This window comes from Mus musculus, chromosome 11, assembly GCF_000001635.26.
Source record: "Mus musculus strain C57BL/6J chromosome 11, GRCm38.p6 C57BL/6J".
Classification (NCBI taxonomy): Eukaryota; Metazoa; Chordata; class Mammalia; order Rodentia; family Muridae; genus Mus; species Mus musculus.
This window is the reverse complement of record NC_000077.6, coordinates 95,047,691-95,061,358: the sequence shown is the minus strand read 5'-3', so window position 1 is coordinate 95,061,358 and position 13,668 is coordinate 95,047,691. Positions and strand designations below refer to the sequence as shown.

The window sequence follows — 13,668 nt, the reverse complement described above, 5'->3', positions numbered from 1 at the left end:
AGTGCAATTACTGTGGAAGCACTTAGCTTACCAAAAGTCAGTCCTCTGACAATCTCAGTTCCCACCACACAGCCGAGAGCCAAAGGAAGAAAAGCAGACATGGATGCCAGAGGGGTCAGCCCACAGGCCCAAGCCCTTCCCACAGACGGGTCAGGTTTTTTCAGCCTAGGGTCTGCTCACTCACTGTCCTTGGCATCCTCTTCAGTCACCCCAGCCTGGGATCAAACATAGCGGATGAGTCAGGCAAAGGCTGAGATCATTGAACGTGTTGAGTTTATTTGACGAGGCATTGCTTAGCATCTTAAAAGTCTTGACATGGGAAGTTCCATTATACTGAAGCAAAATCCATTGTAGTGTTGTATGTATAATCCAGTTTCCTGGCTGTGTGACCTTGGGATTTGAGTCTGCTCATCTATAAAGGGAGTAAATAATAGTACATGATAGCAACACACACACACACACACACACACACACACACACACAAACACACACACACATACACATTCTCACACTCACATACACACACTCACACACTCAGACACATACACACACACATCACACACACACTCACACACATACACACTCACACACACTCACATACACACACATGCACATACACAATCACATACACACACATACACATACCACACACACACATACACACACCACACACACACACTCACATACACTCACACACACACCACACACATCCACACACATCCACACACACACACACCACACACACACATACACACACACTCACACACATACACACACACACCACACACACACACTCACATACACTCACACACACACCACACACACACACCACACACACACCACACACATCCACACACACTCACACACACACATACACACACACTCACACACATACACACACACACCACACACACACACACTCACATACACTCACACACTCACACACCACACACACACACACACACACACACCACACACACACACACACACCACACACACACTCACACACATACACACACACACACACACACACACACACACACACACACAACACACACTCACATTCTCGTAAGGGTTAAACGAAATGGATGCTGTGATTGCTGTGTTGGTGGTTATCAACGGGGAACGGCTTCTTTTCTGGTCCTGAGAGTAAATGTTATTTAGGAGAACCAATATATCCAGAGAGGTGGGTGGCTGTTGGGGGTAGGGATACGGAAAGTGGGAACCCTGGGTTATACTGGGGGATGTGGCCTCTGTCTGCGGCCCTCACTTGCTGTGTGACTTTGAGGAAGTTTCTTCCTCTTTCCTGAGCCTCCATTGCCACCAGAGCCCTGGAGTGCTGAGATTCCTTCTTGGCTGCTCCGAACACTTCTGCCAGGGTGAGGTCACCGCTGCAACACTGCCACACTGGGCTCAGTGGCCTGCCGCAGAGAGTGAAAGAGCTGTGGGGCCCTGTATGCCTGGTGACTCTGCCCTGTCTCTCCTCCCCAGACATCGCTGTGGGAGCCCCATTTGAGGGCTTGGGCAAAGTCTACATCTACCACAGCAGCTCCGGGGGGCTCCTCAGGCAGCCCCAGCAGGTATGAATGGGTGGGGACAAGTCGGATACCCCCCCCCCACCAGGCAGGTCTCAGAACCTGTCCCTACCGCTTCCTCTCTGCTTCAGATAATCCATGGAGAGAAACTCGGACTGCCAGGCTTGGCCACCTTCGGCTACTCCCTGAGCGGGAAGATGGATGTGGATGAAAACCTTTACCCAGACCTGCTAGTAGGGAGCCTGTCGGACCACATCGTGCTGCTGCGGTGAGCTCAGAGACTGGGCAGGGTCATGTCCCTCCTCCGCCCTCATCTGCCTACCTTCCACAGTGATCCACAGAAACCTGAACCCCAGCCCTGCCCTGGGGTAGGCAGGAAATACTGATGTCTGTCTGCTTTCTTGTTACTATAGGGCCCGGCCTGTCATCAATATCCTCCATAGGACCTTGGTGGCCAGGCCAGCTGTGTTGGACCCTGCGCTTTGTACAGCTACCTCCTGGTAAGACTGTCAGCCCAGCTCTTCCTACCCCCTCCGTAGGCCTCAGGCCCTAAGCCCTTCCCTGGACACGCCTGATGTCCCATCAGCCGCTGCATTTTAGGCTCAGCAACATCTTCCCTATCCAGTCTCATTTAAAGTCAAAGTTCCTTGTGGGAGCTAGTGCCTGAGCATGAGCTTAGGAACAGGAGCTCTGGGCCATCGGGCTCAAAGCGCAGCCACTCACTGCCAGGGGAGAGCAGGGGGAACTCCGAAGACTGAGGGATGGAAGGAAGGGGGGAGGAATGCTCTTGGTGGATGGACGTGGGGAGGGAGATTCACCCCGGGGCAAATTATTAGTCTGAGTTCCAGATAATGTATAAAAGGTTATAACCAATTAACAGGGCTCTTGTGATGGTTAAATGAGATGCTATTAAAAAAAAAATCCTAAGCACAGTAGTCTATACCTTAATTGTAAAAAAACAAAACAGCCAGGTGTGGTGGTGCACGCCTTTAATCCCAGCACTCGGGAGGCAGAGGCAGGCGAATTTCCGAGTTCGGAGCCAGCCTGGTCTACAGAGTGAGTTCCAGGACAGCCAGGGCTACATAGAGAAACCCTGTCTTGAAAAAACTAAAAACTAAAACCAAAAACAAACACAAACACAAACACAAAAACAAACAAAACCCAGTTGCTAATAGAGCGATCTATCAGTAGTGACCCTAGTGCCTTTTTTTGTGTATATCTGTCTGGTAGCAAAAGGGGTGGGGGCAGGTAGAGCTGAAAATCAGGGGATCGGAGACAAAAGTAAGATCTGGAGATCCCAAGACCCAGACTGGGTCATCAGCCACCTGATAACATCACACAAACCCTGCTGCTCCCTGGACCTCAGGTTCCCCACTGGTGACCTCTAGAAGTCCTGAGAAGTCACTGCAGCTTTGTAGACCCCCCTTTTCCCCCCACAAGAGTCCTGAGTTCTTTGCCTAGCACAGGAGTGAAGAGCAGGACGTGTCCATCCTTCCCACTGTGACCAGGCCCTGCTATGCGTTCTTGTCCCCCACCCACAACAGTGTTCAGGTGGAGCTGTGTTTTGCCTACAACCAGAGCGCTGGGAACCCCAACTACAGGCGGAACATCAGTAAGTGTTGGGCACAGTGTGCTCAGGTGGGAAAGAGATGGGGTGTGCGCTCATGGGCGCGATCCCGCGCTCACCTGGCCACCTGCTGACTGCCCTCTCTGTCCACAGCCCTGGCTTACACACTGGAGGCTGACAGGGACCGACGCCCACCCAGGCTCCGATTTGCCCGCAGCCAGTCATCTGTCTTCCACGGCTTCTTCTCCATGCCAGAGACACATTGCCAGACACTGGAGTTACTGCTGATGGTGAGAGAGGGGCTGTGGGGGAGGATGGGGGCCCTGAGATCACTGGGAGAGGTGGCCAGTGATCCTCTAAGTCAAAGCTCACAGATAGGGGCATCCCCAGAGTTTGGGGAGGTCAGTCTGGCAAATATGGATCTGCCGATGGTGGCCGAACACATCAGGTCACCCATGTTAGGAGGGAGGTAAGTCCAGACGTAGAGATGGGGCCGAGGGGCTTATCGTCTTGGAAAAGAGGTGTCGGCTCTGGCCCAGTCTGGAAAGAATGGGACCCTGATTCGGGACAAGCTCAGTTCCTCTTTGGGGCATCATGGTGTTAGGCGGAAGTAGACGGGGAGATCCAAACAGTAAAGGGGAGCCCCATCCCAGCGAGGCAGGGCAGCGCAGGATAGCAGGACTGGTGATTGAATTAATGGGGTTTTAGCTTATTTAGGGGATTAGGGTAGAAAGAAGCCCAGCCCCCCCACCCCCCCTGGGTCTTAGTCTGGCTAGGGTTTAACGAGATGGGAGGATTTAGCTTGGGGACTGTGTTCCCGGCACCCTCTTCCCCAGGACAATGTTCGCGATAAACTCCGTCCTATCGTCATTGCCATGAACTACTCCTTACCTCTGCGCATGCCTGATCGCCTCAAGCTCGGCTTGCGGTCTCTGGATGCCTACCCAGTCCTCAACCAGGCACAGGCTATGGAGAATCACACTGAGGTGAGCAGGCCCTCTCTGGGCCAGGAGGGCTGCAGGGTCAGAAGGTGATGTGTGGGTCACAGCCTCCTCAAGCCTTCCACTGTCCCCAGGTCCACTTCCAGAAAGAGTGCGGGCCAGACAACAAGTGCGACAGCAACCTGCAGATGCGAGCAGCCTTCCTGTCTGAGCAGCTGCAGCCTCTAAGCAGGTGGTATTTGGGTGACCCTGATTGGTTAAGGGCTAGGCGGGGCCTCACTGGCTGACAGAACTGGGGCAAGCAGGGGTAGGGGGATGTGAGCAGAGGTGCTTTAATTAGCCAGGGTTAAGACTGCCCGGTATGATTTGGTTGGCCCCCAATGGCTTTCCTAGCACTGGAAGCCCGAGGGGCGGAGCCTAGTGGAAGTGAGGCTTTTGGCTTAGTCCCAGACTTCTCTCTTCAGGCTCCAGTACAGCAGAGACACTAAGAAACTGTTTTTGAGCATCAATGTGACCAATTCACCGAGCAGCCAACGGGCTGGGGAAGATGCGCATGAGGCATTGCTCACCCTAGAGGTGCCATCCGCCCTGCTACTGTCCTCCGTGCGCCCGGTGAGTGGCAGGCTATTTGCACCCCACTGTATATGACATTTATTTAAATTATCGTTTGCTGTGGTGTGCTGACCTTTTTCGGAACTGGGGTACCTCTGCTACTCGGTAGACAAGCCTTCAGGGCTTCTAATTGTGCTCCCTAGTAGATGAAAGACAGTGTAACCCTGACCTTATTTGCTTTCTTTCCTCAGTCTGGGACCTGCCAAGCTAATAACGAGACCATCCTGTGTGAGCTAGGAAACCCCTTCAAACGGAACCAGAGGGTGAGACCTGGCCACATCCTTCTCTCTTGGCGAGCTTCTAGCCATCTTACCTGCCCAATTCATGGGATTTCTTGAAGCAAAGAACCAGAGTGGAGGAGGGGAAGGCACAACAGGGGGTGAGAAGAGGCCCAGAGACTAAAGTATGGAGCCACTAGGGATCTATGCATGATTCTAAGGAAGACACAAGCAAGGAGCCCTGATGCTCGCCCTATAGATAGCATTGTGTCTTTTATCTGATGTACCATCCTAACTTACCTTAACACAATAGCTATATTTCACGGAATAGGAAATGCAGGTTTAGAAAGTCTCAGTAGCTTGCTTAAGGTTTCGCAAAAGTGGCAGAGATTCCCAAAGCTGCAACGATGTCCAGTGATCTTATCACTGAGATAGGAGGCAGAGATGGATAAGGAGGAGGGATGGAGATCCCCTTGCCTGGATCTTCCCCATGCCATAGCCCCCTGCTGCTTTCAACGCTCCTTTCTGTTTCCCTGACCCTGGTGCTAGATGGAGCTGCTCATTGCCTTTGAGGTCATCGGGGTAACGTTGCACACGAGGGACCTCCCAGTACTTCTTCAGCTGTCCACGTGAGTGACCCAGTGAAGGGAGTCCGGTCAGGATTGAGCTCACATCCTGAGTCTCCTGCTCACCAGCTGCATTTTCTTCTCAGGTCGAGTCACCAGGACAACTTGCAGCCCGTACTCCTGACTTTGCAGGTGGACTACACCCTCCAGGCCTCGCTCAGCTTGTGGGTACCGCTCTGTTCCCAGTCCTTTGTGCCCGAGCCAGGGCTTCCCTACCCTCAAGGAGCCTCCTAAACTCCCCTGACACTTCTCTTGGTCTCGGGCCCTCCTGGGTCATCATTTCTTGATAGCCATGGTTGCTATGATGGCTGCATTAGTATTCCTTGTATGTAGCACAGGTAGGAGGGGCAGGATTAGCACTTGGGGCTAAGGTGATGGTCTCTGCCCTTTTCTTTAAATTTTCCACTTTTTTTTTTTTTTTTTTTTTTTAAAGATTTATTTATTATTATATTAAGTACACTGTAGCTGTCTTCAGACACACCAGAAGAGGGAGTCAGTTCTTGTTACGGATGGTTGTGAGCCACCATGTGGTTACTGGGATTTGAACTCTGGACCTTTGGAAGAGCAGTCGGGTGCTCTTACCCACTGAGCCATCTCGCCAGCCCCTTTTTTTTGGTTTTTCAAGACAGGGTATCTCTGTGTAGCCCTGGCTATCCTGGAACTCACTTTGTAGACCAGGCTGACCTCGAACTCAGAAATCTAACTGCCTCTGCCTCCCGAGTGCTGGGATTAAAGGTGTGTGCCACCACGCCTGGCTCCACTTTATTTTCTTGATATTTACCTTTGTGTATGTGTATGTATGATGTGTGTTAGCACATGCATGTGTGAGAATGCAGATGTGTGCATCTATGAAACACATATGGAGGTCAGAGGACAGTATGAGGTATTGCATCTCACCTACACCTTGTGCGGGGCAGGGGGTTTTTCTGCTGTGGCCATTGCATTCACAAGCATGCATATGCAGGCTAGCTGGCCCATGGGCTTCCTTAGGGATCCTTCTGTCTTAGGGATCCCCTGCCCACCTCATATAAGGAGCACTTGGATTACAGATGTGTGCTACCACACTCAGCTTTTAAGTGGGTTCTGCGGGGGGGAGGGGGAATTTAAACTCAGACCCTCACTCTTACATAGCGAGTGCTTTGCCCCCTGAGCCACCTCCCCAGCCACCCCCAGCTTAAAATTTTTTTCTCTGATTTATTATATTTCATATATATGGAGTATTTTGACTGCATGTATGTCTCTGCACCATGTGCATTCCTGGTGCCCATGAAGGTCAGAAGAGGGTGTCAGTCAGGTCCCCTGAAACTGGAGTTATAGATGGTGCCGAAAACTGAACCTCAGTTCTCTGGAAGAGCAACAAGTGTCCTTCCTTAGCCCCTGGGCTATCTCTTCAGCCCCTCTCCCACCTTCTTAAAAGCCCACTGTGCAAAGATGTCAAAGACTCTTAGTGATTTTTGCATCACTGCCCCATACTGCACCAACTATTACTAACCCCACCTCGTAGGCGAGGAACCTGAGGCTCAGGAAGGATGGGTAGTCTGTGTGAGGCCGCACAGCTGGGCCACAGTAGAACTGGGTCGTATGTGCCAAGGGCAATGTAGGCAACCCGCATCCACACTGCAGTCCCCTCTGGCAGGGCTCTAGCCTCCTGTCCTCTTTGACTCTGGTGTCTTCTTATCCAGAATGAATCATCGGTTGCAGAGCTTCTTTGGTGGCACAGTGATGGGTGAGGCTGCCATGAAAACTGCGGAGGATGTGGGAAGTCCCCTGAAATATGAATTCCAGGTAAGGGCACCTCTGGGATCCAGGATGTCCACTCTTCTGAAAGACAGAGGGGAGACCGTAAGGAGTCTGGGGTTCAGAAGTGAAGGGTTTAGGGTTGTTGAGTTGTGGGTGGTTTTCCAAAGGATGGTAACCATGACACACGGGTCATGTGTGCCCACAGGTGAGCCCAGTGGGAGATGGGCTGGCAGCCTTGGGCACACTGGTTCTAGGTCTGGAGTGGCCCTATGAAGTTACCAATGGCAAGTGGCTGCTGTACCCCACGGAGATCACCATCCATAGCAATGGTTCCTGGCCCTGCCAGCCGTCTGGAAACCTTGTCAACCCTCTCAACCTTACTCTCTCTGTAAGTCCATTATCAGGAATGCTCCATGTGTGTCTCATTTGCATGCCGGAGGGCAGAAAGGCCAGTGTCTTCCCCTGCTGCCTTGGTGGCCTTTGGGAGCCTGGCTTCTCCCTGTTCCTTTCCTATCTCCTATCAGCTATGTTTTTTTAGATTTATTTATTTTTATTTATTTATTTGAGTACACTGTAGCTGTCTTCAGACACACCAGAAGAGGGCATCAGATCCCGTTACAGATGGTTGTGAGCCACCATGTGGTTGCTGGGAATTGAATTCAGGACCTCTGGAAGAGCAGTCAGTGCTCTTAACCGCTGAGCCATCTCCCCAGCCCTCCTATCAGCTATTCTATCACTCTCTGCCTTCCCAACATATCTCTGCCCTCTTCAGGACCCTGGAGTCACACCACTGTCGCCACAGCGCCGCCGGCGGCAACTGGATCCAGGGGGAGACCAGAGTTCCCCGCCTGTCACACTAGCTGCTGCCAAAAAAGCCAAGTCTGAGACTGTGTTGGTGAGTGGCCAGGGCAGAGGCGGGGAGGACTGCTCAGCCTGACACAAGGCCCATGGGCATCAGGGGCCGACAAGCAAGGGTGATAGAAGCCACTCACACAGAGACATCAGTTAGAGAGGTGCTGTAGACCTGGGCCTCAAGAGCCTCCTGACAGAAAAACAGACTTACCTCCTACCCTAGAGCACATCCAACACAATGGACCCAAAGAGGAAGCGCTGGCAGATTCTGAGGCCTCACACCCTGTTGGGTGTAGCTTGGGCATTTGGTGTGGGGAGGATATGTAGAGCAGAGTGGTCTATGCAGGAAGAGGTTGAGAAGAAAATATGGGGACCCAGGGGAAGCCTAACTGGCTAGAGAGGTTGCAGGGGTATCCCAAGACAATAGACAACGCTCAATGTGCTTGGCTTGGAAGAGGTTTCTGAGGCTGCACCTTGCCAGCCTGAGCAGGGCTATGCTTCACGCTTGTGTTCCCTGAGTCAGATGAGCTTGGTCCGAGAGTCCATCTTGCATGTATGTTCGTGAAGTAGAAAAATGAGAACGAGAAAAACAACGACCAGACCCCATGTCACTCCAGGCTGGGATGAAATCTAGGAGGGTAGAAGGTAAGGAGCCAGCACCACGTCTAGAGATTCAGGCTGTCCCCCGTCTGTCCTCCTGTCCACCTCAGACCTGCTCCAATGGCCGTGCCCGCTGTGTGTGGCTGGAGTGCCCCCTTCCAGACACCTCCAACATTACCAATGTGACCGTGAAAGCACGGGTGTGGAACAGCACCTTCATTGAGGTAAGTGCTGGGTTTGGAGGTCTTTACTGTTATCCACTTGGGTGAGGAGAATGACAGGGAGGGATTGAAGCCATGGTGTGTGTGTGTGTGTGTGTGTGTGTGTGTGTGTGTGTGTGTGTAAAATGGTATCATGTTCTGCACAGTTGTGTGTCTGTTACTGTGACCACATCAGTGTTATGGTTGCGTGTATGTGTGTGAATGTGTAATACTTCCAAAATAACCTTTTATATGTCCTTTACATTTTATCTCTATGCCTTTGCCCCTGGTGCTCCCTGCCCACTGGAATGCCAGCTTTTTTGTTGTTTTGTTTTCTTTTCTGTCTCTGTGCGTGAATTCCCTATTCAGTCACCAAGGTCTCCAGCAACCTTCACTTCTGAGATCCTAGCTAACTTCAGCAGCTGGAGTTCTCTCCTCTGAATAACACGTCTTTCCTGGAAGTTACCTGGGTCTCCTGTCCTGCTGGGATAGGTTATGGTTACCCTTACACCAGCCTTCTCTTGCTACCTAGTCTAACCTTTTCTTAATACTAGACTATCAGTCCTTCTGATTGGTTTCTGTCATATCTACTCAGTTTCCAACACTGGACCACAAAAGTCACCTTAGTTAAATGAAGGGGCGTGGCTCTCTACCAGAAACAGGTGCTGGATAGATTTAGTCCAGGAGCCTGACCTAGACCATTACTTTCCCTGTCTCTGCTGTCTTGGCATCGGCACAGGGCCCAGGATGGCAGAGGAGTGAATGGCAGGCATTAGCATGTGCAGGGGAGGTTGGATAACAGATCCTTTGAGGGTGTTGTCTGGTGGGGCACTGAAGAGGGTAGAGAGTGTAGAGTCAAAGAGGGAGGCCAAGAGAGACTTCAGCTGCTAGTTGTGACCCCTCTGTCTTCTTGGTAGGACTACAAAGACTTTGACAGAGTCAGGGTAGATGGCTGGGCTACCCTGTTCCTGAGAACCAGCATCCCTACCATCAACATGGAGAACAAGACCACATGGGTGAGTAGGTGTGCAGCAGCCTCAGGCCAGGCCACACCGCACAGAGCATCTCTAAGAGGACAATGATGCTGGTCCTGCTGCTGGAGGCCTGCCACCTTAGTTTCTTGGGAGACAGAATAAGAGAATCATTAAGTCACAGGGCTGCCTAGGTTATAGTGAATTCAAGGCCAACCCGGACAACTTACTGATATTCTGCCTCAAAACTAAAAGCGAGGGGCTGGGAAGATGGCTCAGCAGGCAAAGGCCTTTCTCAACACGCATGAAAACCTGAATTCCGATCTTCAGTACCCTAGCACCCAGTTAAAAGCTGGGTGTGTTGGCCCATGTGTGTAACTTCAGCTGTAGGTCAGTGAAGGCAGGGAGATGCTGGGGACTTGATGGCCAATTTAGACAAAATAGCTACTAGTTCATTGAGAGATATCACATCTTTTAAAAAGGTAGAGAATGAATGATAGAAGAAAGACATCCAACATTGACCTCTGGCTTCCAAAAGGGCACACAGGGGACCTACACATAGATGTACACACACACACACACACACACACACAAAATAAACAACAAACAAACAATTTTAAAGGTAGGGGAGAGGACATGGTAGCACATACTTTAATCCCAGCACTTGGGAAACTGAGGCAGGTGGATCTCTGTGAATTAAAGGCTGGCCTGGTCTCCATAGTGAGTCCCAGGACAACCAGGACTACATAGAAAGATCCTGTCTCAACACCCCCCCCCCCAAATAAAATAAAATAAGTAAATAAATAAAAATTAAGAAGGGCTGGCCGTGCTGGAGTGCTGTGTTCTGGAAGCTGGTACAGAAGCATTGATTCAAGTTGGAGGTTGGCCCGGGCAACTTAGTGAGCTCAAGGATAGCCTGGGCTACATAGCAAGGCTGTCTCACAAAACCAAGCCAATCAATAAATCATGAACAAGAACAATGCGCGTATGTACGGCTGAAAGAGCGTAAAGCACCTGGGGATAAACATACGACAAAAAATTAAAGTTATGGATAGGGAATATTCTCTCATCGTCAGATTTTTTGAAATTATCCCAGTCCAAGTGAGATTCAGGAAATTCTGAGATGGGGGGGGGGAGGTCGGGGATGTTCTAAGTTGGAAGAAGAAATATGACAGATTCCTAATGATTTGTTGTGAAATGGATATAAGTGAAAACACATAGGAGATACACAAAGCAGGGTTTATGGAAGGCTGGTGAAGGACTCAGGGATGCATTTCCTAAAGTAAGTGAATGGGACAAAGAAGGGTGGGGAAAGGGCTGGACACTGGAAATGTAGTCATGTTACAGACCTCCTCCTCTTCCCCCGTCCTCTTCCTCCTGCTTTCCCTCATCCTCCCTTCCCTCCTCCTCTTCTTCTCCCTCCTCCTCTCCCTTGTCGTCGTTGTCCTCCTCCTCCTCCTCCTCCTCCTTCTTCTTCTTCTTCTTCTTGTTCTTCTTGTTCTTGTTCTTCTTGTTCTTGTTCTTCTTGTTCTTCTTCTTGTTCTTCTTGTTCTTCTTCTTGTTCTTCTTGTTCTTGTTCTTCTTGTTCTTGTTCTTGTTGTTCTTGTTGTTGTTGTTGTTGTTGTTGTTGTTGTTCTTCTTCTTCTTCTTCTTCTTCTTCTTCTTCTTCTTCTTCCTCCTCCTCCTCCTCCTCCTCCTCCGTGACAGGGCCTCACAATGTATCCCTGGATGGCTTAGAACTTAATTTGTAGACCAGGCTGGCCTCAAACTCACAGAGATCTGCCTGCCTCTGCCTCCCAAGTGGTGGTATTAAAGTTGTGTGTTACTGTTGCGGGAAATATTTAAAAATGAACCTGTCAACTCTCTGAGAAGCCAAGTCTCTGGCCATGCTGGACCACAGGGCTCCCGCAGGGTCATCTCTCTGGTGCCCACCCCGGACCCCCCCCACCAAGTTCCTTTTGCTACTACGCACCCCATGGTCAGCCATCACATCACAATACACAATACCCCAGTAGAATCAAGATTCTTAATTAACCAATCAGATTTATGTATCAATAATATCACAATTTACAAGATGCTAATACATTAATTTTAGAGCCTGTAATGCTTCCTCCAGGTGATCAGACAACCTCTCCTTACCTCCAGGGGAGTCTGCACTAATATACACATATCCCCACACAGCACACACATGCATATACACAATTTAATATTAAATTCTAACATTTAAAATGTAAAACCTGTTGGGCATGGTGGCACACACCTTTAGCCCCAGTGCTATGGAGGCAGAGGCAGGTGAATCTCTGTGACTTTGAGGCCAGCCTGGTCTACAAAGCAAAGTCCAGGCCAGCTAGGGTGGTTACACAAAGAAACCCTGTCTAAAAAACCCTTTAGCTGGGCATACTGGTGTATACCTTTAAATTTCAGCACTCTGGATGCTGAGGCAGGAGGATCATTGTGAGTTCCAGGCCAACCAAGGCTACACAATATTGAGACCCTGTCTCAAAAACAAACAAACAAATTAAACAAAAAACCTTAAAAGTCAAAGAAATAAAAACAACAAAGAAGAGCTGTCTGCCCATCTGATTGGAAAATACTAAAAAGAGACATGCCATCCGGCGATGCTCAGTGGCAGGAAACACTGCTGACGGGAGTCTAAATTGGTGGCTCCTTTGTGGAGGTGAATTTGTCAATAGTCATTAAAATTTAAAGCACGCATTCCCTTTGATCTGGCACATGCTCATATATTTCAAGAGCTAACAGGACAAGTATACAAAGATAAATAAAAATGTGAGGGTATTTTAGAGCATTGTTAATAAGAGAAGGGAATTGGAAAGGCTCTAAATGTCTGTCAGTAGGAGATTGGCTCAATAAAATGTGGTCCATTTCTACAATGACTGCGTGTGCGGTCCTCAGAAGAGATCAGATTGGCCTTTATCAATTGAGGCAGAAAGATGATGTTATTCATAAAAAACTTGGGGAAGATGAAGCTGGCAGAAGTGTGCATGTAGTGTGATTCCATCAGTGTGGACCAGGTGTATTAAAAATATGGAGATGGCTTGGGAGGGGACACAGATGCATGCCTATAATCTCAACATGTGGGAGGCTGAGAGAGGATTAAAAGTTTGAGGCCAGCCTGGGCTAACATAACAAGACCCTCTCCCCAAAATAGAAAAGTTCAGTACAGAGATTTACTCTGCACTTCTGTCATTCATTCATTCATTCATTCATCCATTCACTCACTCACTCACTCACTCACTCATTCATTCATTCATGGGACAGGCTCACTCTGTGTAGCTCAGGCTGTCCTGGAACTCCCTAAGTAGACCAGGCTGGCCTCTAACTCATGGAGATCCACCTGCCCCTGCCTCCCAATGCTAGGATCAAAGGCCACGCCAGCTTGTTTGTTTGTTCTTTGGAGATAGGGGCCGCCTGTCATGCAGGCTGGCCTTGAACTTCTGATCCTCTTTCCTCCTGCTGGGATCATCAGCGTACACTAACCACTGTTCATTGTGGAAACAGTCTTTTCCAGAGCACAGAATTACTGGAGACCCTTAATTTTCTCCGTTACCTTTTTTTTTTTTTTGAATCAAAATAATGTTAAAAGAAGTGAAAAATCAAGCATAGTCATGTAGAGAACTTTGACTCCAAACACTGGAATTGCAAACGTTCCAAACCGGGAACTTTTTGAGCCACAAATAAAACAAAATCCCAAACTTGAAACACTTAAGATCCAAAGCATCAGAAGGCTATTTAACCTATACACACACATGCATACGGGAACATAATGACCACACACATGCCACCAC

General features: G+C 49.6%; 1 protein-coding gene across 5 annotated transcripts in view; it reads left to right on the top strand.

The window, feature by feature from the left end:
- Itga3 (integrin alpha 3) overlaps nt 1-13,668 on the top strand; it is a 32,370-nt gene that overhangs the window by 15,486 nt on the left and 3,216 nt on the right. For all 5 annotated transcript variants that reach the window (XM_006532310.4, XM_006532311.4, NM_001306162.1 and 2 more), the window contains 16 exons: nt 1,492-1,580; nt 1,667-1,803; nt 1,949-2,035; nt 3,080-3,147; nt 3,256-3,392; nt 3,939-4,088; nt 4,178-4,275; nt 4,508-4,655; nt 4,847-4,918; nt 5,423-5,502; nt 5,586-5,663; nt 7,182-7,284; nt 7,445-7,627; nt 8,012-8,134; nt 8,802-8,915; nt 9,809-9,907. In XM_006532310.4, coding sequence (XP_006532373.1) covers nt 1,492-1,580; nt 1,667-1,803; nt 1,949-2,035; nt 3,080-3,147; nt 3,256-3,392; nt 3,939-4,088; nt 4,178-4,275; nt 4,508-4,655; nt 4,847-4,918; nt 5,423-5,502; nt 5,586-5,663; nt 7,182-7,284; nt 7,445-7,627; nt 8,012-8,134; nt 8,802-8,915; nt 9,809-9,907 — 1,766 coding nt within the window. The remainder of the gene's footprint in view (nt 1-1,491; nt 1,581-1,666; nt 1,804-1,948; nt 2,036-3,079; nt 3,148-3,255; nt 3,393-3,938; nt 4,089-4,177; nt 4,276-4,507; nt 4,656-4,846; nt 4,919-5,422; nt 5,503-5,585; nt 5,664-7,181; nt 7,285-7,444; nt 7,628-8,011; nt 8,135-8,801; nt 8,916-9,808; nt 9,908-13,668) is intronic.